General features: G+C 40.7%; 4 protein-coding genes across 10 annotated transcripts in view; 1 reads left to right on the top strand and 3 right to left on the bottom strand.

The window, feature by feature from the left end:
• Window positions 1-552: 552 nt before the first annotated feature.
• tbc1d10ab (TBC1 domain family, member 10Ab) lies at window positions 553-13,861 on the bottom strand. 4 transcript variants are annotated; one of them, XM_032516643.1, is made up of 10 exons: window positions 13,157-13,861; window positions 11,727-11,826; window positions 10,201-10,308; window positions 9,689-9,795; window positions 8,209-8,323; window positions 5,965-6,030; window positions 5,360-5,549; window positions 5,100-5,254; window positions 2,676-3,210; window positions 553-2,571 (listed from the first exon to the last, which is right to left on the bottom strand). In XM_032516643.1, exons 1-9 carry the CDS (start codon window positions 13,336-13,338, stop codon window positions 2,716-2,718), a joined length of 1,518 nt encoding a protein of 505 aa, XP_032372534.1. In that variant the 5' UTR covers window positions 13,339-13,861; the 3' UTR covers window positions 553-2,571; window positions 2,676-2,715. The 4 variants fall into 4 exon arrangements, with proteins under 4 accessions (XP_032372534.1, XP_032372536.1, XP_032372537.1 ...); XM_032516645.1 differs by having other exon boundaries at window positions 2,680-3,210; XM_032516646.1 differs by having other exon boundaries at window positions 2,686-3,210.
• A 248-nt stretch (window positions 13,862-14,109) lies between these two features.
• On the bottom strand, window positions 14,110-20,027 carry sf3a1 (splicing factor 3a, subunit 1). Of its 2 annotated transcripts, none has more exons than XM_032516592.1 (16): window positions 19,785-20,027; window positions 19,568-19,649; window positions 18,695-18,804; window positions 18,385-18,589; window positions 18,038-18,289; window positions 17,868-17,942; window positions 17,626-17,776; window positions 17,336-17,532; window positions 16,984-17,101; window positions 16,574-16,881; window positions 16,229-16,471; window positions 15,938-16,142; window positions 15,657-15,811; window positions 14,701-14,802; window positions 14,525-14,596; window positions 14,110-14,432 (listed from the first exon to the last, which is right to left on the bottom strand). In XM_032516592.1, exons 2-16 carry the CDS (start codon window positions 19,613-19,615, stop codon window positions 14,331-14,333), a joined length of 2,343 nt encoding a protein of 780 aa, XP_032372483.1. In that variant the 5' UTR covers window positions 19,616-19,649; window positions 19,785-20,027; the 3' UTR covers window positions 14,110-14,330. The 2 variants fall into 2 exon arrangements, with proteins under 2 accessions (XP_032372483.1, XP_032372484.1); XM_032516593.1 differs by having other exon boundaries at window positions 14,331-14,432; window positions 19,568-19,663; window positions 19,785-19,861.
• Window positions 19,913-23,344, top strand: ccdc157 (coiled-coil domain containing 157). Of its 3 annotated transcripts, XM_032516597.1 has the most exons (10): window positions 19,913-20,221; window positions 20,317-20,467; window positions 20,578-21,271; window positions 21,353-21,430; window positions 21,527-21,696; window positions 21,794-21,970; window positions 22,057-22,225; window positions 22,366-22,505; window positions 22,637-22,731; window positions 22,832-23,344. In XM_032516597.1, exons 1-10 carry the CDS (start codon window positions 19,974-19,976, stop codon window positions 23,088-23,090), a joined length of 2,181 nt encoding a protein of 726 aa, XP_032372488.1. In that variant the 5' UTR covers window positions 19,913-19,973; the 3' UTR covers window positions 23,091-23,344. The 3 variants fall into 3 exon arrangements, 2 of the variants coding, with proteins under 2 accessions (XP_032372488.1, XP_032372489.1); XM_032516598.1 differs by lacking the exons at window positions 19,913-20,221; window positions 20,317-20,467; window positions 20,578-21,271 and having other exon boundaries at window positions 21,550-21,696; XR_004332120.1 differs by lacking the exons at window positions 22,057-22,225; window positions 22,366-22,505; window positions 22,637-22,731; window positions 22,832-23,344 and having other exon boundaries at window positions 21,550-21,696; window positions 21,794-21,966.
• A 2,533-nt stretch (window positions 23,345-25,877) lies between these two features.
• Window positions 25,878-26,566, bottom strand: part of slc7a4 (solute carrier family 7 member 4) — an 8,598-nt gene continuing 7,909 nt past the window's right edge. Inside the window, exon 5 of the mRNA XM_032516614.1 lies at window positions 25,878-26,566. This exon is cut by the window's right edge and continues 738 nt beyond it. The gene's annotated coding sequence lies outside the window, so the exon portion shown is untranslated.

The following is a 26,566-nucleotide window of genomic DNA, read 5'->3' as shown; positions in this document are numbered from 1 at the left end:
TTATCTTCACTTGATTTTGTGCGTGAAAGTTGCCAGACGACACCAGTTTCTGAACATAGCCATACTGAGAAATGCAGAGTTGTGTGGAGCTGATAATCTCAAATAACTTTGAAGCAACTTATTTGGCAATGGCCTAAATGTAACGGACGTTCATTAATATTAAAAAGTTAGGCACTAAAGCTTTTAATATTTTCCTAGAATTTTGTTCTAAGGATATGTCACTAATCTTAACTGAGGACTTGTACTGCATGTCTAACAAGATTTTTTTATTTTAAACAGTGATTTTAAGTCTTTTCTCACAGCTTCCATTTTGATACCTTTAAACATGTAATTGTCTATAACTGTTGATTTAATTTTTATGAGGTGAAACAAGAAAAATTACATTACAAAATGGAATTGAAGACATTTCTTCTACAGGCCCAAGGATGCCACAGTACCATGCAGGTAAACCACTGCTCCATTTCAAAGTGATGACTCTGGGGTTCCATCTGGTGGTGGAAACACGACCTTTACCCAACTTACGGTCATCAAAAAAACATGCAACAAAAAAGGTTTTAAGTTGGCTTTAAACACAAATTTTATTTGCAAAATTGAAACTCATGATGATGCATACTGCCCCTTGGTTGTTAAACATCTCTTTTACAACCCTAATGTGAATGGTAAAATAATACCAGTCCATCTTAGAGTATTAAAAAACATTTTCACTTGCAAAAGTTATCAAATTTCAGATGTTTCTAGTGTTACGAATGTTGATTTAAGATATACTGTCCGATACTTTGAATGATGTCTCCTCTGCAGTTTCTATAACTGCTCAATAAAATATAGCATACATTGAAGGTAGATTTCAATACAAAACAAACTGTTATTTTACATGTTGTATCTACACAATGAGCATTAAATTAAAATATAACATCAGCGAAATGTAAGGTGTGTAATATAAGCTACTAAAAGACTATTGCATACAGGCAAGTGGCTGCTTAAAAATGTGTTATTCTTTTAAACATTGCTTTTCATAACTCAACTGACCCAACAAATGCATCTTTTAGCTGACTTTTTTATATTAATTATATACACAAACACATCTTACACGTGTGCTTATGCTTGTCAAAACTCCCTTTACCTTTTATCATTGTGATGAAAGTTAGAAAATAGATTTGACTGTAACAAAAAAGATTGTCCGATATGTTTTAAAGAAAAAAAAAAGCCTCGCAACTACTGCATGTCTACATACCTCCCAAAGAAATGAGCCAGATTTTCAACAGAGAAATGCAAAAAAAATATCCCAAAGAAATCTTGAAATCACTTAATCCCTCTTGACTGTTCTAACAGAATACGCCTGGTCACAGGTAGCGGTCAGAGGTCATCTCATAACGCAACAGCAACAGTCTTGATCTGCTTTGGAAATTCTAGCAAAAATATTTTTAAACAAGATCTTCTTGGCTCCCGTTGGATATTTGAGCAAAGCCAAGCGGAAAGGTCAGCACCGTTAGGTGATTTGCACTCACTCGCTGTCCAAGATGTCACAGCAAACACATGCACAAATACATACATTATACAGATTTGCAATTGGCAAGAGACAGCTTTTAGAGCGATACGCTTTTAACAAGGCAGGAATGTGTCATACTGTTAGGAATGTCCAGTGTTCTCCTCTCTGCCAGAGCAACATGAATTACTGCTGCGCTAAAGTGGCTGGAAGTGCCTGGCACAGTGAATATTGGGAGTCAAAACATCAATTCAATAGACTCAGAAAAAAGAAAAAAAAAATTAAAAGAGCTTTTTTTTTTTTTTTAACAAGGCATGCACGTACAACAGATTTCATGAACTGGTCTTTAAATAAATAGCGCTTGTGGGAAAAGACTTGGATGAACAGTTTGGTGGGACTCAACCTCAGGAAAGAGGATTTTCAATTAAGATTTAACAATATAAAACATGCTATGCACAAGTGTCTTTACTGGAAGAACAAAAAAAACGTAACCTCAGACTAATACCTCCCAAAATTAAAGGAATCCCATCCATGCTGTGATCTGCATTGCTAACAAGGAGTGTAATAGCATAAACCCCTGCCAGGCTGCCCTCTAGTGAACAAAACCCCTCATGAAATATAATGGCTTAAGAAGTTCAAAAAGCTTGGAGTTTGAACTTTTAGATCCACTGCTGCACAATATTACCCAAGAACACAATAGTGTTGAATTTGAGTGAAAATGTAAAGAAAAAATGCATAAGCTGTTGCACCTCATTGTTCTCTTAGTCCCATTTAAACCTTGGAACCACAATGCTCTGACGAAATGGCTTTGCTCCCAATAACTCAGTAACATGTCTCCCTGGCAAACAGAATACTAAGACTTATGTTCTGAATAAGAGCATCAAGCATCAACAGGAGGTAACATCAGCTTCACGTGGAGAAATGGCACAAGCATCAAAGTAAGTGTACACTTAGCAATGGTGCACTAGTGTATACCAATAATCTAGGCAAATGGTGTCTAAAATTAATCAAATTAACACTAATCAGTTGAACGATGGAATAATAGACCTAAGCAAGGCTGGCTGGTCATTGGCCTAAGGGTGCTGGTGCTACAAACAAACACTCACGCACGCACGCACGCACGCACGCACGCACGCACGCACGCACACACAGACACACACACACACACACAGACACATGCATGCATGCACGCACACACACACACACACACACACACACACACACACACACGCCTACAGGTATGTATCCTGATCTGTGCTGCTAAGGCTTTGTGTGGATCGTTGCAGAGCAGATTCTTTGGCTGGGGGAAGGTGCGTAGGAGGTGCTTGCTGGTGAAGTGGGTCTGTTTCAGTCTGTGGTGTCTCGCTGCTGACTGCAGGTGGAGCAGGTGGATCCAAGTGTGGAGGAGGTGGGGGGTCGCTGGGAAGGGAGTAAGGATTAGGGATTTCCACAATGGGCTGGGACTTCTTTATGCTCTTCTTCTTCTTGCTTTTCTTCTCCTCCTTCCCCTTCTTCAGCTGCTGGGCGGGCTGCGGCACCTCAAGTACAATGGTGGGGTTCTGCTTGAGGTCCTGGCGTCTTGGCGGCTCGGCCAGCATGATGATCCGAGCGCCGTGCATCCTCGGTGGGGATTTGAAATTCAGCTCTCCACGGTTCTTCTTCCAGCGCTTCAGCTGGGTGTGATTCTCCCTTTCCACGTCTCGCGCTGTAACCGGCACCTCCAGAATCTGCGACAGGAAGAGACAAGTCATTAGGTCACAGCTGGAGCCATGTTCATTTTCAACATATAGATCGTTTTCAAAAGGAAATGTGAAGAAACAAAGACCCTCATGCTGGAAAATACAGTTGCACAGTATGTTCCTTCCACGTTTGGCCATTGTGTTAAAAATGTGAACTTTGTCAGTAAATGCCAAAGGGCCTTAGGGCTGGTTTGGATGCATGGTAACCCACACTCAAGCCAACCCTTTATATAAGAGGCGGTATTGTTAGCCTGGACAGAGACTCACACAAAGCTTAGAACAAGAACCAGACACTGACCAGCCAGCACTCTTAATTTGTCTCTGTATCACTTCAGATCACGCTCTCAAGAGTCTCTGCCGTTTCCTCAGCTGCATGTCTGAACAATCACTGTTTACGAGCTACACAACAGACCGCTACATCTTTAAAAGATCATTCCAGTGAAATATGACTTCTTTTCGATAAAGACTTAATTTCTTACGCAAACTGCAGAATAAGACGTAAACAAAACAGAGTTTATGTGAGGCAAAATATTATCCAAACCCCTCCTCTCCAACTGTAAAAATACATACTAAATATATAATAAATGCACTTCAACGTGTGACAAGTCAGTTGGTGAAAATCCTGCAATGGAGGAATGTAATTTGGGTTGTAGTTTTTTTATGGCTGAATCAATTTGGGGATTTAAATATTTGTTTTTTTTGGAAAAAAAACATGCGTGCCGGCTGAGATTCGCTTTGGTGTTTTATCGGGATTAAGCCGCCAGCCATTGGCCAATTTTTGCAGCGTTGTTTCGTCCATCTCAGCCAAGAACGGAGTAATGTTGAGTTACAAGCGAGCAGTCTGATGTGTGTAGAGGTCTATATGATTATACTGTAGCCTAGTGTCGTTTTCAGGCGTATAATGCATTATGCCACTGCTCTAGTGAAACACTGGCTGAGCATGCATTCATAAAGACACAATCACAGTATTTTAAATGCCTGCGGCAAAAAAGTTGAGGCCAATTCAACTTTTCAGAGGCAAAGCGGCCAGAAGTCAGTTTGCGTAACAACAGGTGACTGTGTCCTGCAACAACTAAAGAAAAGTGGCATCTTCTCTCATTAATCTTTTTTCTTTCTACGTGAAATAAAGCTGCCTTCATATGTGGTCAAACATTTTTAAAACACCCTCCCTCCCCCCCAGTCTAAGATGTTCCAAAGGAAACATATTATAAAAGTATGAAATGAAAAATTGAGGCCAGTATTTGATTTTTTGAATTTGACATTGTGACTTTACTGACCCTTGTTTTCCTCGGTTCAATTTGACCTGTTGTTCTTTTATATCAGAAATATGGGTTTCTTTCAACCAAATTGCCCCAAAATAACTTGGATGCATTGGTTGAACCCATACAACATTCTTCACAGGTAAAATTAATCATAATATCCATTGAATTTGGGGTATTTTACTCAATTTGATATTGTTTTTTGTATAATTGTTTTGAATAGTTAAAAACCGCCTCCTGACTCCTGACCGACAAGTTCCTGGTTGACGGAAGACAACACAAGGGTTAATTCTGCAAGGGAAATAACCATTTGTTCACTCTGTTGTTATTTACACACAGGCCTGAAATACAGACATGCTCAGGACATATCCATGCACAAATGGAGGGATGTCAGAGTGAGGGGTCTGGGGCTGCCCATGGACAGGCGCCACAAGAAGTTGGGTGGTCGGTGCTTTTGGAAATACTCATATAATACTAACTCCTGCAGCTGGTAGAGATTTAGAATTTCATGCATGGACAATTAAGCAGGGTGAATGTTTGCCAACAAGTGCCTAGTACATGCGGTTAAAGACTTGTCTCCCTTCTCACTTCACCACGTTGCTGCTCCTGTGTGATTACCTCTCGGACGAGGAAGCCCTCCTGCATGTATCGAGGCTCTATGGCCCTGAGAAGCTCCATGGTTTCGTACTGCCCCTGGCAGGCCTTCAGCTTCTCCCGGGTCCCCAGCATGCACTTCAGCAGCACCAAACCCACACGCAAGATTATCTTCACCCCTGTGAGAGGGAGAAGAGCCAGGGGGTTGAGTACTAGTGCGAAGAAGTTCTACCATCTGCAACATCTGGTACCACTGCAACTACGCTGCAATAAGCCGTTGTTACCGTCACAGAGGAACATGTCCCAGACACGCAGCACAGAGGCCCAGGGCAACGTCCTGGAGAAGGCACACATAAACCATTCAGTCATGTAGAGGATGGGGTCGATCTTGTGTTTCTCCAGATGGCGGAAGGCTAGCGGGGAGACGCGTCGCAGCAAAGCGAACAGGATCTCTCCATCTAACTGTATAGCTTCCTAAAAGAGACACAGGTAGGAAAGCATTAACAAAGAAAACAAAAGCCATTGTACGCTGTATTGTCAGGGCTGAAACCTGATGTGCATGTTGATGTTCATCCATTAAAAATAAACCCGTCTAAAAGGCATCATGTTGCTGTTGATCCAAGGTAATGTTTCATTAATGCATCTTGTTTTCATTTAAAATGGATTACATAATAAGATAACAATAATGTTTAACAGTAAACACCAGGCTAAATGTCGTAAGCAAGTTATCCACTGACACATTGTGGTCTTACTAAATGCAGCCAAAACCCAGTTAAATAATCTGAATTACTGTATAACCGCAAAGTCAGATGAAGTAATATTTTTCTCTTGATTCCTTTCCAACACCCGGTGATGTCATCATGCATGCTTGTATGCGTTTCAGTCTCACCAGGCCAGGACTGTAGTAGCCAGGAAGGTACTTCTCACAAATCTGGACCAGCCCCCAGAAGGCATCCTGTGGAAAAACATACAGATGATGTCAGAAAAATGAGTGGAACTGTTCATTTACTGCGTCTTTACATGCAAGGCAGGTCAATACTGGACATTTTGACTTTGACTATAGAAGCAAAAATCTAGCCACTTATGTTATTCCGCCATTATTTGCACTTTGGTGTAGCATAACATAAAAGGTGAAAGAACAAAGAATTAAACTGCAAAAAAAGGGCGTCTAAAAACAAGATAAAAACACCAAATCTGAGGGAAAAGGTACTCTCCATGTGAAATAATCTGTCCATGCAGCAAGATAATTTTACTTGACAAGCTTGCTTGACTTAAGATTATAGTGTAAAGTTGAACACTTAAAATAAGAAATGCACTCTAAAAAACAAGATAAATTATCTAACACTTCTAAATATAAGTTTTTTTTTATCTTGTACAAATAATTTGCAGTGTAGACTTCTGAGAAGTTACTATTAATAGTAATTAGGGGTAGGAATCTCTGGGCACCTACCAATTCTGATTCAGAGGCCAACGATTTGATTCTAAACCGATTATGGATGCAACAATTTTTTAATGTACATTTCCATGCGTGATTTAAAAATAATTTCATATAAATCTGACTTTGTTAGATTTTGACATATGCAGTATTTGTCACACACAAGTTTTAATGAAATGTTTTGTCTACTGAGGTTTTTATTTTGTAATCATTCCATGCTTAAGCCTCAAACATTATAGTGGAAGTCACCTTCTCTCATAGTAATCTTCCATGTCAGAGGCTACGTCATGTTTAATGGTGGAGAACTGGCTTCTTAGGGCGTGAAACATGAGGTGGTCAGATGTAACGTGATAAAGTAGAACAACAGCCTATATGTGTTTTGCCCAATTATTTTATGATGTATTAGATCATGTGTATATATACACAAAATTTATTTTTTATCACTTTCCTGATTTGTACATGTCTGGGACAGTAACTTTTAAATAATAATCAACACATTTAAAATTAATAATATCGAAAATAATCCATTATTAACTCATCAGAATCAAGGATTGAATCGTTTTAGAGAGAATCACGATGCATCTAAGAATCGATTCCCCCCCCAGTGATTAAATCACCCGTCCTACCACTGGGTCACATAAGGACACAAAAAAAAGGCAATCCTCTACACTCTGTTGACGTTCATCACATGCCAGACGGTTGATTTTAATTTGTGACTGCTACTATTCTTTAGATATGCAGTTTGTTTGCATAATTTACAGCATTTCAAAGAACTTTCCTCTTGACACCTGAAACAATTTAGCTTTTTTTAAAGTTCAATAAACTTGCCTCTTTAGAACTCTGTTGGTTTTGACATGTTACTTTAAAAAAAATCCCATTTCAAAGTGATATAGGTAGAGATCAGTAGATGGCATTTACAAACCTAAACAACTAAGCTCGGAATGCTAAACTGAAATTAGCATTGTTTGTCAAACTTTGTTTTGAGACATTTGAAGTTTGAGTTTTATAGCCGTGTGTGTGTGTGTGTATGCATGTATGCATGTATGTATGTATGTATGTTATATATATATATAGCTCCTAGTACATGAGCGTCTCTGTGTAACGTTTTGTTTTTAGTTTTTTTAAATTTGCAAACTTTTACAAATATGTTACACAGTGTTTGAACAATCAAGGATCGTACTTACAAAACATTTCAAAAAAATATTCATTCCCATCCTCATTTGCCATGTAAGTCTAGTATTTTCGGCCCCCATGACGTCATGTGACGGACACAGAAGTTGTAACTCCACCGTTTGGCCACTATGCCAAATTGGGAACAAAGCCTGGCGCACTTCCTAGGGGCCTGATCTACACCTCCAAAAAAGTCACCATGGCTATTATTCAGTCTCTGGAGCAGCTCCAGGACTTATCTCCAGATGACATCATCTGTGCAGTCTGTCTCTGTGCTGTTCAGCTTAAAAATAGACATGTCCAAGGTCAGAAATTTAATCAGGGCAGTAAAATACGATTACAAAAAGCATGTGTGAGATTTACGGGTGGATTTTACTTACAAAGACCAAAATATTAACAAGCCTTCAGAACTTGGCCCAGACAACCAATAACTCCGGAGCCAACGCAGTATTACAAAGCCTGCCAACAGATGGTGACATTCACAGCGAACATGACAGTTTATTTGGCGTTTGCGGTGGAGGAACGTACCTCAGCAGGCATGTGCATAAGCAACACAGCAGCGATGGGAGCCTGAGCCTGGCAGTATCCCTCCTCTGGTCTGTACAGAGTGTAGGCCTTAAGAACACGGAACAGGTCCTGCTGCCTGTGGAGCGCCAAAACATCAATGCAGACAACAGTAAAAACTATCAAGTTGATTGTCAAACAGGACTGTGTTATTAATCCCAGTGTGCAAAGTCCCATTATGTCCTGATGTCGCTCACCTCCTGCTCCCTGTGTATTGCCGTACTCAAACTCTGTTTGTTTCAGGAAACAACAACAAACTCAAAGCTAGCAAGCTACACTCTGAAAATGGCTAGTTTGAAAAAATTTGGATCGTCAGAGGAAGGATTGTAAAGAGTTACAAAGAATATGTTTACTGAATCTACTATCTAATTACGGCCTTTTAGGAACAATTGGTGGGGATCGTTGTGGACGATGTACACATGGGGATTTGAGGATGGCTGAACCAAGCCCGACCGGTACCCAACAGTCCTGGCCGGGTTCGGACAGATATTTAGAAGTGATGTTTGGGTTTGGGTCGGGCTCGGTCACATAGGTGCAATGCGGCATTTGTTGTAAAATGGTGCTGAAGCTCCTTTAAGAGAGCTTGGTGCGTGTGTGTGTGTGTGTGTGTGTGTGTGTGTAAAACGGGCAGAAGAGAGAGAGAGAGAGAGAAAGAGGACGCAGACATGTAAATGCGACTGGAGCAGAGTTGGTGGAATAAGTTTGGTACACAGTGTGTGCGGTCTCCGAAATAAACCCCAGACTGAAAGCCAAGTTCATTCATTTGCTCACCAAAAACGTGAGTTTAACCCTGACGTTGTTCATTTCATAACATCAGCCCTGGAGCTAACAAGTCTCTCATAGTTTTCTGACCACCATGGTCGGAAACTAAGCAAGCAGGAAAGGGTAACACATTGAACATTTTAAACTAAACAGCTTATTAACGTGCGATTGTTGCCCTGTGTGTGCTAATCTGCTCATCTGTTGACATTTCCAAACACCTTCCTACAGTTGCTTACTAATAAAAGTGGGCTTTCCATACAAACAAACATAGCCTACATGTGTCATTAGTATGAGACCGTGTTGGGTTCAGGTCGGTTACTGCTCTGTCGGACACGGGGCGCGCTTGGACAGAAAAATGCGGCCCGATCAACACTCTAATGGCAATACACTGGTAAGAGTAAATTATGTTGAACCATGTATCCAGCAAATTTAAATAGCTCACTCACGTTACTGTATTGTGTGAACACTTAATTTCATTTAATATTGTATGTGGCGTTTCCTTTTACAGGATGCAAATTGTCCACCAACACAAGTTCCTTATTGGGCCTATTTTGCAGAGGCATCGTCACTGGGTCAGGAGCTTAGCGCCGCCCAAGACGATTGTGATTGTTGTTGTTTTTTAAAAACGGCGCTGTGGAGATAGGTCAGGCAATGTGAGACTACATCATGTCAGACAGCATACCCATGTCCTCCCCGTGACACAAACATCTCATGGAAAGGAAACTGTCGATGGAGGTCTTTCTCAATCACATCTATCCATTTGGGGTCCCCAGGCTGGCTATCCAGCTCCTGACAAAACACATGGAGAAGACTGTGAGATCTCTTTATTCACACTAACAGCATTGAGGGCAATGTGCTTTCAAATGTAAACAATTCAGAAAGTGAATATTCTCTAAATTTCTCTCCGCAAATTAATACTTATTTCTTTAAAAAGATGTGTATGTCATGCTGAATATTAATGAAAGCTGTATTGTTAGCTATTAAAGCATTTCATTTTACATTTTGAACTTACTGAACCAAACAAGATTTGCTGCAGCCCTGTGTGGAAGACATCTGGGTTCTCAACCAAATAACAAACACTGCTGGCATGGCCACAGTTTCAATAACAATTTCAAATGAAATTTAAAAAAAAAATGATCCCAAAATACAACATGAAAGAAGCAGAAAGAAGGAAGTGAAAGAGGAATATCTTGCCTGGAACTTTCCTTGGTTCTGCTCTTTCTTCACCTTCCCCCCTGACAAGAAGAGCCATGCACGGCCTCGGAGAGCAGGAGGAATTCCTTTCTGGCATCGCAGCCTTACCTGAGCCACAGAAGAACAAGTGATCACCAAATATTACAGGACACAAAGGGAACTAGTTTGACAGTGGCTTTCTGGTACAGTGTGAACAGTCAGTGGTGAAAGCTCTGGACCCGTCACTTGGTATTGGTTCCTTTTTTGTGAAATGCAGTTATCTGTTCAAACCACTGAGTAACAGCTCACTGTCTTGCTGTGAAAAATGCAATGTGGCCATTATTTGTTCGAAGACCTGTTACATCTGTCACAATAAAAAAATGCAACACCACTTTAGAGGGGCCTTACAGCTAACGCCTACCATCCACTAGGAGACTGTGAAAAGACTAAAGGGTGACACCAACTCGTATCTAAAGAAAATCAGTCATAATGTCTAAAAAGTTGTTTCTAGTCATCGACTAGAAGATTTTACTAGCAAGACTTCAAACTTAGTAGAATACCACGTATCACGTTTGATTTTGTCCGTATTTCTAGATGGGAAAAAGAGTGACTTAAGACAGCTCGGACTAAGTTTTATGACCACCTTAGACCAAACGATTGAGACAACAGGAGCGCGCGTCCAAACTCTAGCAAGACTCTCAGGACCTGTACATTAACTTCACTAGTCATTTGCACATTATAATCACTTCACTAGAGATACGTTATGTTAACTTTTTTGCTTGGCATTGCATCTGAATGGAAGTGGAATATGGTGGCCTTAATGGACCCGGACTGTATGTAGTTACTATGTACAGCAGTGAACAACTATAAATTACCTTGGAATACTTCAAGCATAACTTGGGCCGGCTGTCCAACTAGCTATAATATTTCATATAGAGTTACACAAAATTGAACTGACATTAAAGTTGTTTGTTCATTACCATTTCGGGATTATGTTGTTGTAGAGCCTGTTGCAAAATTATTGTAAACTGAAGGAGCACAAAAAGAGATCAGAAACCCTGACCTTGCCAGGTACTGTATATGAAAGACATACGACTCTGAAAAGCTCTCTTGCATTTGAGTTCAGCAATACTGTGTAGTCATTGCACCTTTATTATAGGGCTGTCACGCAGAAAGTCACTACAGCCCCACCCTGAATCTGAGACTGTCAATATGTCACATGGGGAGATAAAAGGATGGGTCGTGTCCTGCCCTGTTGCTGACTCATGGAAACGCTGTGAAGTCGCAGGTCTGTGCTGAATGGCTGAGAGCATTTCACAAAGAAGCAGCCAAATACTTTGGCAATGTAATTTGCCTTGTCTGATCATGTACACAAACTACTCAGTCAGGACTGAAAAACTACTGCCTAGAGCTGACACACCGGCTCTAGGAAACCTTTAGAAAGAAAATTCCCAAATTCAGATGTGGCCTATCCACATGGCTAGCACCATACAACACAGACAAGCCACTTGACATTTTGTGTTAATGAGATAACACTTGGTGTTGACCTTATTGAATCTCTTGATCATCCACTTGTCCCAGTGGCTGAGCATGTCGAGCCACTTCACCTCTCTTTGCCTGAGCACCTCCGGGGGCAAATCCTGAGCTCTGTGGACACAACGGAGAAAAGAAGAGAAAGACAAATTTGATAATTTTTAGACATTAAACCAAATGAGACTGAACATCTTTATATATATATAAAAAAAAAAAAACGTGTGTCCAATAAGGTAGACCTAAGGTAGGGTGCCTCAGCAAGGCTGATCACCTTCCTGCATATACCATTAGATCTGCGTGGGTGGCCATCACTTATTTAGTCAGTAGTCAAAATTAACTACAACCCTTGTTTTGAGGAGACTAAAAGACAAACTCAGATCTGGCAAATTTAATAGCAAAGCCTGTTTAACCTTAGAGAACTTCAGTGAGGATTTGACTGTTTATGATGTAAATCAACTTAAGCATTTACAGGCCGGAACAACTAGGGACTGTCACCGCACATAATATTCTCAAGCAGGAAAAAAAGTAGGCAAGTCTAACCAACATTATGAATGAGGTCTTATGCTTTACTAAGGTATGTAATTATCCCATCAGCGCAAGTCTGTAATTGTAGGTTTCAAACGTCTTCAAAGAACTTGGGACAGCCCTCTTACAGTTAAAAAAAGAAATATGTAATGTAGGATGTTGGGATCAGTACAATAATATGTGATACTCCAGATTCAGCTTCTAAAGACCTTAAGCAATGATGAGTTACTTCCAATCACTGCCAAACAGTGCATGTTAAACCTGGATTTGTGATCAGACCACCTATAAAGCTGTGAGCCAAAAGAGGCCTAGTAACGGGGCACCAGAGCTGTGGCTCCAAGTCTGCCAAAACTCCAGAAAACAGGAAGCTCCCAGCCAGCCAGTGCTTGGCACAACTCCTTCCACTATTTCAGTGCTATAATATGGGTTTAAGGCCCCCAGTTAAAAGGGGAAGAAAGAAAGGCCTTCGTATAAATAAAATGCACTGCAAATTGCCTCAAAAAGGTATGAATAAATTGATTCAAATGAAAAACAAACAAGACGGTGTAAATTGGGTTTTCAGCTTTCCCCCACTGGGTAGTAAGCAACACATCTATGACAAAATGGTACACGTCGGAATAAAGAATCATGCATACATTTTATCTCTCCATTTCAATATTTTCCATACTCCGTGAGGCAAACACTGGGCATAAAAAGAACTTTGTGCCACGCAGCTGGTTGGGAGCTCCGCTGTTGTGCAAAGGCACCAAGACAACAACACTAAACAACGTGATGACCATCATGTCAACCTGCACTCAATTTTGGCTCAAGTGGATTAAAAACAACGTGCCTCCCATATTCTAGTTAGCTGAAATACACTAGCAAGACAACACAGATGAAGTCAATGGCAATGCATCATTGTACAGTTGAGACAACTTACGACTCCTCCGTGTGCTGCTGTGCCCCACCAATGAATCCATATTTATCAGTTTGTCTGTCGCTAGTGAATCCGTTGATCTCGGAGTCTGATCCCAAAGAGCTCTCATCCTCGAGGTGACTGCTGCTGATAGTCCGAATACTCCTCGTGTCCAATGATTGACGACCGTTCTCTATTTTGGCCATGATAGCAAGAGAGCTAGCTGGCTAGCCAGGATAGCTAACGTCAGCAAGCTTGTTGACAGCCCAAAGTCAGAACTGCACCTCTGCATATGTTGTCGAACTAAACCGCATCGACGCCATGATTTCTCGACGCGAGTTAGCTAAACTTCCAAACTACTGGTACCAATCTAACTTAAATGTGATTCAACGTTACAATCAAATATATTGTGCGTTATCTATGTAAACTTAAATCAACATTTAGATTTAACATTAGCTAGCTAGTCGTAGATTGCTAACGTAAAGTTAGCCTTAACTGCTAGTGCCACATGAACTATTTCTAGTAGCTACGTTACTGACCCTACCTTCTATAAACTACTGCTGTATCGTCAGCTTGTACTTCATAGTTAACCATTAACTATGTCAGCTGGTAAACACACTACTTTATCATGTTCTCCGCAAACGCTGTCTCCGCTGTTCTGTCATCCCGAGTGTGCTGGACAGATTTTAGCCTTGTTCTGGGTTAGTTTAGTCTTCTGTCACGGTTACCCCTTGTGGCGGCTTTATGAAGTACATCTTATGTCTGTAAATATACTACTGCCATCGTCTAAACCGTCTACTAGGGTAAATTACCAAATTAAACACCAGTCTCGTCTAGACTAACTATTGCATTTAATCTACATCACTAAGGCTGGACTTTTTGTGCACAGCGTTGTGCATCAGAGCATGGCCTGTATTAACCACATTGTTATTAACCAGGTGCTAACCTTGTACATAATCAAAAAGCAACAAAAAGCTGATTTGGATTTTTTAATCCTTTTTATTTAGAATTATGGGGCTCTACATATTGTTACAAGTTACCACATACTGTATATCATCATGAACAAATCAAGAGTTGAACCAATCCTGTGAAACCATGCCTGTAAGGCAGTGTTCATACAATTTATTTAGCATTCCTAAACTAAAATAACAGAGACAAAACATCCACAAATAAAATCGGTTCATTCTTGCTGCATGGCTCACTTCTTTCTTCCACCTCTCTCCTTCAAAGCCAAGTGAATGACTGAACCATTGTTCATGTTGTAATAAGCCAGGGAGTTGGAATCTTTAATGAAAATGCCCTAAAAAAAAGAAACAAAAAGTACACAATTATTCAGTCTGTCAGGTTATAAAACGGTGACAAGAAAAAGTTCAGGTTAAAAGAAAAGTCTACCTCATACTGCAACTTCTGTTTTCCTGCTGCCATGCCTGTAGCTTCATGGATTTTGACTTTAATAACAGACACCTGGGAAGATATTTGCAAATGGAGATCCATGAGAATGCAGTTGGCTCACTGGCTAACAGAACATTCACTGAAAAAAGGAAAACAATAGGCCAACATTTGCATACCTGATCTGTGAGTGGGACAGTGAAATTCAACACTTGGCCGTTCAGCTTCCATTCGGTCTTGTCCTGCATGTTGGGGACCTGTACTTTAACTGCAACAGGACCCTGGAGAGAAAGAAAAAAATCAAGGTTTAAGTAAAGACAGAGCAACTTACAGCGAGTATAGAGTAGGATTAACTTAGGTGTTACAGGTTTAATCAGTAATTTGATCACATTTATTACAGCTAAATCTACATTGATTACATAAAGAGGTTGGTTACCAATAAAATCTAAAGCCGCGTTCAGACCAAAAAAAAAAATCTGGCAATTTGCCCCAGGACTGTTATGTGGTGGAAGTGTCACTTACATGGTCAATTTGTGTGACGTCTTGAAGTGTTATTTAACCCCACAATTTAGCACAAGTAGACTTTATATTTCACAGTGATTTAAAACTTTCTTATGGCAGCATTAGAGGCTGCAGTGTCTCCCGTTTACTGTGCTGGATTCTCACACCATCTCAAAACCGACCGACAAGTCTGATTGCTGGTTACATGATTGGCCACCGCAGCGTGACGTGGGGTTGCGTTTCTCCAAAAGTTGAGTTGGTCTCAACTTTTTGCCGCAGGCCTCTGAGAATTTTTTCCACCTCCCCCTACGGCACCCTCACCACGGCCTAAGTGAACCGCCCCGTCTGATAGCCGACGCAGGCTAATGCAGACTAAGAACACTGTGTTTCTTAGCCATCCAAATTGAAAATATACACAGGCCTACTTTACTCCTGTGATGACAAACATTTCTCCTATAAACACGCCAAAAACAATCAATAACTTTGTTAACGTGAATATTTAAAGACCTATTAATACATTTGAATATAATAAAAACTTTGAATCCTGTTTGTTGAACTTTGTTTTCATGCAGATTGCCCCAGTAAATATTCACTATTGGAAATAAAGCAATAACATTTCACTGCTGTAGCAAACCTTGTTTCTACGAAGGAACTCGTCCTCTGGAATAAGGTTGTCCTCTGTCTTCATCTTTTTGTTGACTGGCTCATCATCATGAGGTGGGGGTGGGTGAGATGGTGGTGCAGGAGCAGAGTTTGGAGGTTGTGGTACTGGAGGGGCAGGGACAAATGCTGGAAGAAAAATATTTATTTTTTTTCAATTTAAAATGATGAGGTGAGGAGGCCTATGTGTGAAAGGCTCAGACACTTTTAGAAACAATGGTCATTGCTGTGGACAAATTGGAATCTTCATCTTACCAGATGGGACAACCATGGGCGGAGGTCTGGGGGCCATCATGTGAGGTGCTGATGGTGGCATGGGAACCACATTGATGCGGGGAGCAGGAATCATGGGAGGCATTGATGCTAAAACTTGTCCTGGTCCAAGGCGCACCACAGGAGCCACAGGCGGTCTTGGCATTACAGGTACGGCAGACAGTAGAGTGGTGCGCACTGGTGCCACCTGTTTATGACGAACACATTAGTGCGTTATTAAGTTTGTACTATTTACTTTCATTACCAAAAAACTTTGTTTTTAAAGTAACTCACAGAGTGGGGTGGACGAGGCACTGTCATTGGCGGATTGGGTTTAGGCATACCCATTCCAGAGGGCATGGGAGGATGGTGATGGATTTCACTGGGCTTGCTTGGGCCAATTTTGTCCTTAGTGTCGTCCTCTCCCACCAGTCCTTTGGCCTTGTGAATGGCTTCAATCTGCTCTTGCAGGGTGATGTTGGCCTGTGCAGCCTGCTGGGTACGAGCCATGCTTCCTGAGTGGCCATCCCAAGTAACCTGGTAACATGAAAAGGTAAAAAACAAACCGAGTCAATTTCATTCAACTCAGGAACTCTTTTAACCCTGCATTATGTTACATAAACCCATAACTGTAGTCACCTTCTCTTCTGGCTTCTGGATTTCTTCTTCGCCAATCTTCTTACCAATGGCTGTCTCTTCCACACCGAAGATGTCGGTACGCCTCTCAGCCAGTTGTTTCAAGCTGCTCTCAATATCCAAACCAGGAGCATAGACTTCATCTTCGGTCTGCCTCTCTCTGATGCTGCGGTCCCTTTGCTCCAGCCAGCGCGGATCCAGCAGACCAATGCGCATGTGCTCTTGCATCTTACTGGCTTGGATCTTCTCGCCAGTAATTGGTGAGATGAGATACTCATCTGGAGTTGTAATTGAAGGCTGAGGCTTGGAAGCTGTATGGAAAAGATGGCATGAGATTAACATACACACACACTGTACATGGTAACAGCTTGTTATGCACTTGGTATTCCTTAATCTAAGGAAGCACGTGTTACCTTTTGGATCGTAGTCTTTGCGAATAATAACCTGGTCTGGAGTTGGGGGCAGTGGGGGTGGCATTGGGTTATCTGGTGGCAACGGAGCCTTCATGCCATCATCGTCGTCATCTGATCCCTGAAGAAAGCAGGACGGGGTGGGATACCATGGCATGTTAGCAGCACTTATCGTTATTATATTTATTTTTAAGCAGAGCGTCAGCAAACATATGGTGCCAATTTTGTTTGATGCAAAAAACGAAAAGGGGGCAACAAACCAGGGACATCCCTATGAACTTAAGTATACCAATAGCAGCCTGCAACTAGTCAAGGATGAACAGTCGCATCGATGAATTACTTGCTTAGTTCATACCTCATCCATGTCCTGCACTTGTGTGTCTTGATCAGGCTGTGAGGCCTGGCCTCCAGCCCGGGCCTCGCGATCATCGTCTTCATCCTCACTCTCAACCTCCATCTCCACCTCCTCACTCTCTCCATACTTCTCATAGCGCTCTTGGATTAGGATGCGAGCACCAAGCTCCTCTGGTGTGGTAGGTGGGGGGAAGTGACCTGGAGGAATAGAGATAGCAATTAAAGATAATTACTTCTTGCTTTTGTACATTTAGGGGTTTACATGTTTAAAGATAATTGTGGTTTTATTACCTTGTTCGCTGGGCTGGAAATCCACCGTCTCAACCACTACAAAGTCGTGCCAGTCGATTTGGGCATATGCCACCCGTTCTTTCTCTCTTTCCTCCTCTTCCTTCTTCCTCTCACGCTCCTGGAACTTTGCCCACTCAACACGGTACCTCACCTGATGGAGGTGGAGAAAGACAGCTAAGTAACATGGGACACCTGCTATTAAGTGCTTACTCTGAGATACAGTCACAGTTTAAGGGGATTACCTGGTCCATAACCTCTCTTGGATTCTCAGATTCTCTCTTCAGCTTGGCCAGAAGGCCTTTGGGAGGGATCAGAATCTACATGTTGTGAGACAAGATAAGGACACTGGTTAGCATCACCACCACCCAAACAAAAAATAATAATATTAGAGAGGCACAATTTTGTCAAGTACCTTAGTGTACTGCTCAACCAGTTTGGTGAAGTAGTTGAAAAGGCTGTGCTGTGGCCGCAGAAAGTCAAACTGGTAATTCCTCTGTTCTTTCTGCATGAGCTGAGTAAGAAACTGGCGACCATTGCGAGCAACAAACTGGGCAGTGAGCTTGACAACATCCAGATCAAATGCTGAGATCGATGGGGGATCCGCAATGAATTCGTACTCAGGAGGTGGTTCCTTGGGGACAACTGTCTCTTGAATCACCTGCACCTATTGACAAACAGAAAATATTAGTGGTTATAAACAAATACTATGAATTATAAGAAATGGAAAAACCAAGAACAGACTGAAATGCCATGTCTTACTTTTTGAGAAAGCTGTTGGGCCTGCTGCATAGCCTGCTGCATAACCTTAGGCACTGCTGCAGATGGCTCCAGCGCTTTGCCCTCCTTAAATTCATTGACTTTGTGACGGTAGTAGGCATGGTAGGGGTCGTTAGGGTTGAGGAAATTAAACTTTGGATTGTTGATCTCATTCTGACGAATTCTTGCTTCAAACTCAGGTCCATTCCTGTGAAATGACAAGGAATGAGTTAAATCAGAAATAAACTTAATTTAAGATTGGAGCTGTATAAATTATTATACAATTCAGTTCACACATGTGAAGCAAACCAACCTGGCAACAAAGCTGGCTGTCTTGTCAACTATGTTTCGGACCTCAGGAGGTGGATATATGATACCAACGATGGGTTTAGTGGCTGGGGTTTCTTCTGCGGGTGCATCATTCTGTTGGCAAAATTTTTATTTCTTAGGCTAGTATGTAAAATTAAAAAAATACAAATCACATGTATTACTACTGACTCACCACCAACACATTAGCTTCAATTTACATAAAATGTCAGTTAACCCAAATTGCAAAAAGAATCCTCCTTGCCCTTTGTAGTATCATGCCATGCATATGGTTTTAGTTATATTTGCAGATGCGAGCTATCTGATGCTTCTTCGACCATCCCAATACAACAGAGGAAGTTGGAACTTGTGGCACTCAAAGTATTATTAATAAACCCAACCGCCAAAATAATATCCCTTTCTAGAAAGCATCCGGGTTACATGGGCTTTTAAAAAGAAAAAAAATCTTTCGTTACCGTAACGTCCACAGATTTCTCTGCAATAATATTGACGGCGAGCTTTTGTCTACTAATTGAGTTTTTCCAAATGTCTCTTTCCCATACATTTAGCTAACAAACTAAATTAAACTGGTCCTCCGTTCTATTAGATTGATGACAAAAGTACCAGTCGCTCTTTCAAAACATTAAATTTCGTTTAAAGTTATTTCGTTTAACGTTATTTGCGAATTGACCCTGAAAGCTAACAAGCTAACAAGACTTACGCCTTGTCGTAGTTATCCAAAATAGACGTTACCTGCTCCAAAATCCACATTCGAGACATTTCACATTAATGTAAAGTGTAAGTTAATTGTTTATTCGTTTCCCCCACATAAACGGTATTTTAGCTACATTAATAACTAGCAGCGATATAGGTTAGTCACCTTGTTGTTGGGCTCCGGCTGAACTATTTGAACAGGCCCAGGCGGCATGGCGGTGTCTTTTTTTGGGGAAAATGGAAGTAACCTGCCAACATACAACCAACAAGAAGATGTTGTGTATTTAAAAAACACATATTACACGACATATTATGACAGGAGCACAATATACAATATATATATAGCAGCTAAAAGTCTGAATTTGCTGTACTTGAACACTTACTGCGTCGCGCTATCGTTCTCGTTGACCCAATACGAGACGTATCACTTCCGGACACAAGCCGCAAAGCATTATGGAACTTGCGGTACTTTTTGCAGGTTGCCAAGGAAATGTGATGCCAACAAGCTAGCTTTACCTACTCGATCTCTGTGCTATGTCAGGCAGACATAAATATAAGCTAGTTTGTCAGACATGAGTCAGTTCTTGGGTCGTCAGGACTGCATCGAAAGCCTCCGAAAAGACGTCGTCGACCTTCAAGGTGCGATTCTGGACGTCTTTTCTAGAACCGGACCGGTCCGTTTTTCCTCCTGGAAGTTCCCCGATAAACTTTCATGTAATCTGGACATGGTAGCTCTACTGGAGCAATATGACTTTGTGGATGGGGAGGATGTGTTCAATCAGCACTCCCACATTGTGTTATTGGAGCTTGTGATTGACAGGTAATACGCAGCCATAACGTTATATCACATTAACAAATATTTCTTCAAGACTCAAAAACAGGACTTGTCTTTTCTCTCTCCTCTCGCTACACAAGACTACTGCTTCTTCTACAAAGCTTTAATGCTTATGTTGAGCAAATTAGGTGCAGCCGCAGGAGAGAACAAACCCAGCAGAAAGGATGCCTGTCAGTTGGTCTTGTAGTCAGAAACTACTGGGGTAATTTAATTCAATTTGCCAACTTAAAGGTAGGCAAATTTCTTTATTTAAGTGGAGATAAAAATGTTAAAAGAATGCCAACAATTAACAGAGAACTGATAAGCCTTATTGCTTTTTATGCTTTTCATTCTTCTTTTAGGGGACATACAAAGACATCAAGAAACAGACACAAGCAAGGACATCTGACTGTGATCATGGGACAGAGACAGTGTCATCAGTCTCCCCCCAAATGAGCACAAGCAGACATTGCTTATCTTCTTGGTCTTCAACAAGCTCCTTAAAGTTTTTGCCACAGACACATGTACCCTCCAGTGCTACCCATAACACCCTATGCTATTCTAAAGTTGACAGCCACAATGTAGGCTGCCAGACTATTAAATCATCTCTTGTACCCTGCAATGCGTGCCACCAAGTGCAATCCACTTTGATAAAAACAGGACATGCTTTGTTAGAACTTCTTCATAGTGAGAGCCTGCCCTCATCTCTGCAACCACTATTAGTGGCTGTTGAAGACACCCTGGAGCTGGGACATATGACAGCCGGCGATGTTGCCCAGTACGCCAATGAGCAGCTCAAAGACATGCGCCGGCTGGCAAAGCATCTTCAAGACGTGCGGGGTACTGTGCAGCCTCTTAAAGACAGACTAGCCTCAGCGGAAGCAGAGCGGGAGAGACTCAGGACCCAGCTGGAAAGAACACAGAAAGAGTTCAAGCAAGAGTTGGAAAAACACCAAACAAACATAGTCCAGCTGGAGTTTTCGCTGAGGAAAGCACAGAGGTCCGTGAAAGAAACAGAGAAAAGGCTACAAGAGGAGCAACAACAATTCAAGAGAGGTGCAGAAAAGTCACAAATAAAAATGAGGGGAACTTATTGAGATAACATAAACTAATAAATCTTTAATATTTTTGAAACAGAAACGTTGTGCTTGGAGGAGACTAATTCCAGACTGAAAGAGAACGTTAGAGTACAGCAAGATACATTACAAGCACTTGGTAAGGACATATTATTCACATTTTTCAGAATTGAATGAAACACATTGATTAAATAACCTGATATGCTGTATAATGGATGATTTTACTATGTGGTAGAGCATGAAAATAATGTACTGCAGGAAAAAGTGAGGACCTTGCACATGGAAGAAGAGACCTGTTGTAAACTACAGCAAAGGGTCCTGCAGTTAGAGAGTCAAATCTCTGAAACTCAACTCCGTCTTGACAAAGAGAATGCCAAGTACCACAGCGCTTGTCGTCAGCAAGAGGTCAGTGTCAGTACCAACACTGGTGTTAATTGTTTTTTTTTAGCCGGAGACCAGAACAGGATTCACATAGATTTATGCAAGGTGTCTGTGCATCCAGTCAATGCAGGCAAAGCAGAAGTCTTTGTTAGAGAGAGTTGATGCTCTCGACGAAGAGTGTGAAGAGCTGCAGAGGCAGTTGGGAGACAGGGAGGAGAGACAGATCGACACTCACAATCACCTGCAACAGATGTCAGAGCAGAAGGAGCAAGTGCAGGCTCAGCTTGCTCAGCAGCAGGTATAGTGGAGTCCTTTCATAACCAAGAACTAGCGTTATATAATAATAAACCTAGTGGCTCATGCTGTGATGCTTCTTTCCAACAGGACCTGTGTTTGGTGCTCCAAAAAGAGAAGCAGACACTGGAAACACACATAGGCGAGCTAATGAACAGTGTGGCTGAGCTGAAGGAATACACACAAGCTTTAAGGGAGAGGGAGAGGCTGCTGGTGGCTTTCCCAGAGCTCAACCCCCTGGCTCAGGCCCAACCCCAGAGTAGGAAATTATTTAATATTTGTCTGTGGAAATATTAGGGTCTTGCATGAATCATCCACTGGTTGACATGACCTAATTATATGAACATAAAACACATAGTCATTTTGTGTTTACATGTTGTTCATTGCATATTTTTTAAGGTACAGGAAATGTGCTTTTGGATATGGAGCAACAATTGCAGGCAAATAGCATTCGTATAAACATTCTGGAGCAGGAAAACACTACCCTATACAGCAGCCTTGTGAAACTGAGGGAAAGAGCACAAAATAATGCTTCCAGGGTAAGACGGAGAAAATAATGTGAATTGATATGCATTACACATAAGTAGACTTGGAAGACAAAGTACATTCAGCTGTTACATACCACAGTTTTGTGAATGTTGGAAATAATACTATGTATTTATACCAACAGGAAGCCGCACCTCAGCAGACATGGAGCCTCTCTCTGCCCAGCACACCAGTAGAGAAGCAACCAAATCACTTGACACAAATGCAAAAGAGTCCATTGTGAGTTAGATTTGTTAAAAAATGAACAAACTAATTAATTACTTTTGAACACAGATATCGTTATGTTATATCATGTTCCTGGTCTTTTTTTTTACCACAGGCAGAGCAGCAGTATAACAGGGCTGGGATACGGTAACAGAGGGAGGGAAGCAAGACGAGGGGAAAGTGGTCTGGAGTCAGCCAAGTCAGACGATCATGTGTCCACTGCCCCCACCTCCCCCCCGTCTCTGCAACTTCACCTTCAAACCCTCCACCTCAACATGGGCTCCACTGTTGCTAAAAGCCAGACAACAGCACACGGTGGTTCTCTCCTCTCTCACTCCAGAAGCTCAAACCGTAAGAAAAATATGAAACCCTGAATGTGTAAATGCATTTAAACAGAACTTGCAGTTTGAGAGAGAAAGAGCACAGCGTTGTATAAGGAGTTCTGGCAACAACGACATGGCTCATAAAAGGCACGTTCCCTATAATATGTCATGATGTCTCGTTGCACATTATACCACACTAACAATAACACTTTTGTAATGTTACATTCTCATTGTGTACACTTGTGACAGTGGACTGTTACTAAATTTTGTCAATATGCTGTTGAATTTATATACAATAAACTAACTGTGGCATAACTTAAATGAGGATGTTTTTTTTACTGCTTTTTACACTTTTCTATTGCATATTAGGGTTCTGGATATTTAATATGCTGAGCTCATCTGAATTGGTAGCCTTCACAGCAGATGTGGAACATGGCTCTGAATTAGTTAATACAGTACATCCGTGTCGCACAAACAATGACACAAAGAAGTGTGGATGGCTTTTAAGCTATCTGACAAAGGTGGGAGCAGGCTGTTTCCATGGAAACGCAAGTGCTCACAGGATTCATGCTTAGCTGAGTCACTACAGCACTTTATTTCATTCCCTCTGAGATGGTCTAGTCAGTTAGTCGTCATTAGTGCTCCGAGATCAAGACCACACATACTGCAGATCGATGTGAGTTAACGCTTCTTGCTTGCCGCCTTTATGTTTGCACCACACCTCATGAGGTTTGCTTTGCAGCGGTCATTTGAGATGCCATGAGCTTGGTTGTGTAATCTGAGTCTTATATGGAGCTCTAGCGACTTAGCTAGTGTCAGAGCTGTTCAAGACCAACACATCTTGAGTTTGTTCATCAGTGAAAATGAATAAGTATTGGTAACTGACTGCAAACACCTGATTAACTAATCATACTAACACACTCTCACTAATACTACCTGAATGAACACCTGATCTATCATTTCATTCCCATTCACAGAAGACAGCTCATGGCCCGAGGGTTAATCCTTTAAATGGGTTAACTACACAGCTGTCATCAAGAATGCAGCCAAAGTTGACAAAGCAATTCCTTTGTGTTAACTATGGCATTTGGGGGCGACCTCTTGCTCACCCAGTTAGGTTGAGTCCTTTGCAGCAGCCTAGGTTCAAGTCTGACCTGCGGCCCTTTGCTGCGTGATAATATAAAATAATAATCTAAAACGATTGCATTTGTTCAAGTTAATGGAGAGCAGTACACTTTTTATATTTATGTAAGAAACAATGAATATGGGACAGTCGTGTTTCTATTCTAAAATGTTCCAAAGTTTTTTGATGAAGAGTGTATTGTTGCAGGAAAATGTAATTTGTAGTAGTAGTTTGCTGTATCTGTCAAGAATTGATTGATTGTTTGTCACTCTTTGTTATTTGTAAATGTAAAAAAAAAAGAATTTGATCACAAAAAAGAATTGACTATGCATGTAATACTATTACCATGGTCATTCTATGCAACAAGAGGCACAGAATAATATAATATGATCATTTTTGATAATAGTAAAAGAAACAATTCAAGTATAGAACATCTTAAATCATGAAAAAGGGTTCACATAATTTGGGTTCAGCAGTCATGTGTATAAATGCCTAAATAGCCAGAAATTTACTATTTACAGGTGGTTGAGTGTATTAGAGAGACTAGTGTAGATATAATATAAGACATAGTCAGCATTCCCAGGTATTCTGTGTGGGAGCTAACATTAAGAACATCTTACCAGATATTAGATATTGCAACTGGATAACAGTTTTTAAAAATTGTTGTAAAGACAATATATAAAGGGTTAGAAGAAGGGGAGATATGTTCAAACGTACTTCATAATAATGTACTTAACAATATATGTTTTCAAAGTAAAAATGTACTGCTTGCACAATAATGATATAATGTGCAAAATTTGAGCTTTCATTATCTTTATGTCCAGGTTCCAAGTTGAATTATTATTTGTGTCTTTTGTTTTTTCCCCTATGTGAAGATTTAGATATGTGTGTTATAAAGTGTTTGAGGATGAGACTTTCTGAAAGTGTTTTCTTATGTATTCCTAACCCCACCAAGGTGATTCTGCAGTCAGATTATTCCACAATTTAGATTTTTGTAAATGCTGCTTCAAAACATTTATTTTTTCACTTTTGCATTTGATACATACACCATAACAAAAAGATTTGAGAAAGTAATGTGCGAATACAGAGTACAATACTATTCAGAAGTAAGAAACAAATTGGATCATTTATAACAAACATAATTATAACAACAACAAAAAAAAATACAGAAAAGGAGGTGAGAAAACGCTCAGCTTAAAAAAGCACCACGGTATCATTATCTATAACTGGCCCCGGCATCCAAGCACAACTGTGAAAATGACCAGACAATATTTTAGAGTGCAAAGTTGTACAAAAATCTCTGAAATTGTGCCAAAATGCCTCCTGCTGTACATTCTCTTCCATGTTGGTGTTTTGGTTTAATAATAATAAAGTATGAAGTCCCATGTAAGAGTTTTTATTAAACAGAACAACTAAGTCACAGAGACTGATTACTTAAACTTTGGAAATCAGTGTGCATTGATTACAACATGTTTAAGGCCATCGGTTTCACATGCAATCACAAACTGATATGAATAAAAACCTTACCTATGTATTAAACGTATTGACATGGTTGTTCACAAGTGTAGGCTGTGGGAATGTTACCTGTGTAATATAAGTGTTCTCACAAGTGTGTCTCTCTCTAATCTAGGTCAAACTGCAGACTGGCAACAGGGACTATAGCAAATCTGCTGGGATTATGGAGGCCTCAGAGATATAAAACCCATCCCAGGTTGAACATAACCAAAGTCTGCCTGTCCACACAATATTCTACCCTGTGTGCGAAGATTCCCATTGAGTAGATTTGTGCACGCCTTATATATCCAATAATCTAATTATCTCTCAGGTTATTTTGGGAAACCACAATACAATAAAAGCCCAATCATCTATGTGCTTTGATTTCTACTCTCATACCAACGGGGAGAGATGGAGAGAGAGCTGCTGTCCAAATATGCGTGAGAAAAGAATGCACAAGAGCAAGATCAGTGACACAAAAAAGAACAGGGTCACAGGATGAGATTTAGGAGATTACGTGAAGCACTGAAGTTTTGTCGGCCACTTAAAAGGTAAACACAAATTACTGATGGAGACTAGTAGAGGTACATGCAAAACATATGTAACACAAAAACTTTGACGAAAAAAACAGAAAACAGAAAGATAAGATAATGAGATTTGTAAAAAAGCAAAACATCAATAGTAGTAATAGAAAAATAAATACATATCTATAGAATATGAGATTAAATAATTAGCTAAATACACTTATATTTATTTAGGGCAGTCTATGAAAGAAGGAGATCGACTAATGATTAAAGCCTGTAGTTTCTCCTGAGGCTTTGGGGAGAAAAATGTGAGAAAAAGGCAAAAAATGTAAACAAACAAAACAAAAAAAGGTCTGTGCATTCCTCTGCTTTGCTAAAAAAAAAAA

The sequence above is a fragment of the Etheostoma spectabile genome, chromosome 5, assembly GCF_008692095.1.
Source record: "Etheostoma spectabile isolate EspeVRDwgs_2016 chromosome 5, UIUC_Espe_1.0, whole genome shotgun sequence".
NCBI lineage: Eukaryota > Metazoa > Chordata > Actinopteri > Perciformes > Percidae > Etheostoma > Etheostoma spectabile.
The sequence above is the reverse complement of the archived record's forward strand: the minus strand, read 5'-3'. Positions and strand labels throughout refer to the sequence as shown.

Excerpts from the sequence above, each read along its gene's own strand:
- sf3a1 (XM_032516592.1), bottom strand. The coding sequence starts at position 19,615 with ATGCCGCCTGGGCCTGTTCAAATAGTTCAGCCGGAGCCCAACAACAAG. Across the intron at positions 18,805-19,567 it reads AGCCGGAGCCCAACAACAAG|AATGATGCACCCGCAGAAGA; the intron begins GTGACTAACCTA and ends TTTTGCCAACAG. Across the intron at positions 18,590-18,694 it reads ACAGCCAGCTTTGTTGCCAG|GAATGGACCTGAGTTTGAAG; the intron begins GTTGGTTTGCTT and ends GTCATTTCACAG.
- tbc1d10ab (XM_032516643.1), bottom strand. The coding sequence starts at position 13,338 with ATGGCCAAAATAGAGAACGGTCGTCAATCATTGGACACGAGGAGTATT. Across the intron at positions 6,031-8,208 it reads TTATGCACATGCCTGCTGAG|GATGCCTTCTGGGGGCTGGT; the intron begins GTACGTTCCTCC and ends GTTTTTCCACAG. Across the intron at positions 5,255-5,359 it reads GGACATGTTCCTCTGTGACG|GGGTGAAGATAATCTTGCGT; the intron begins GTAACAACGGCT and ends TCCCTCTCACAG.
- ccdc157 (XM_032516597.1), top strand. The coding sequence starts at position 19,974 with ATGAGTCAGTTCTTGGGTCGTCAGGACTGCATCGAAAGCCTCCGAAAA. Across the intron at positions 20,222-20,316 it reads TTGGAGCTTGTGATTGACAG|ACTACTGCTTCTTCTACAAA; the intron begins GTAATACGCAGC and ends TCGCTACACAAG. Across the intron at positions 21,971-22,056 it reads CTCAGCTTGCTCAGCAGCAG|GACCTGTGTTTGGTGCTCCA; the intron begins GTATAGTGGAGT and ends TCTTTCCAACAG.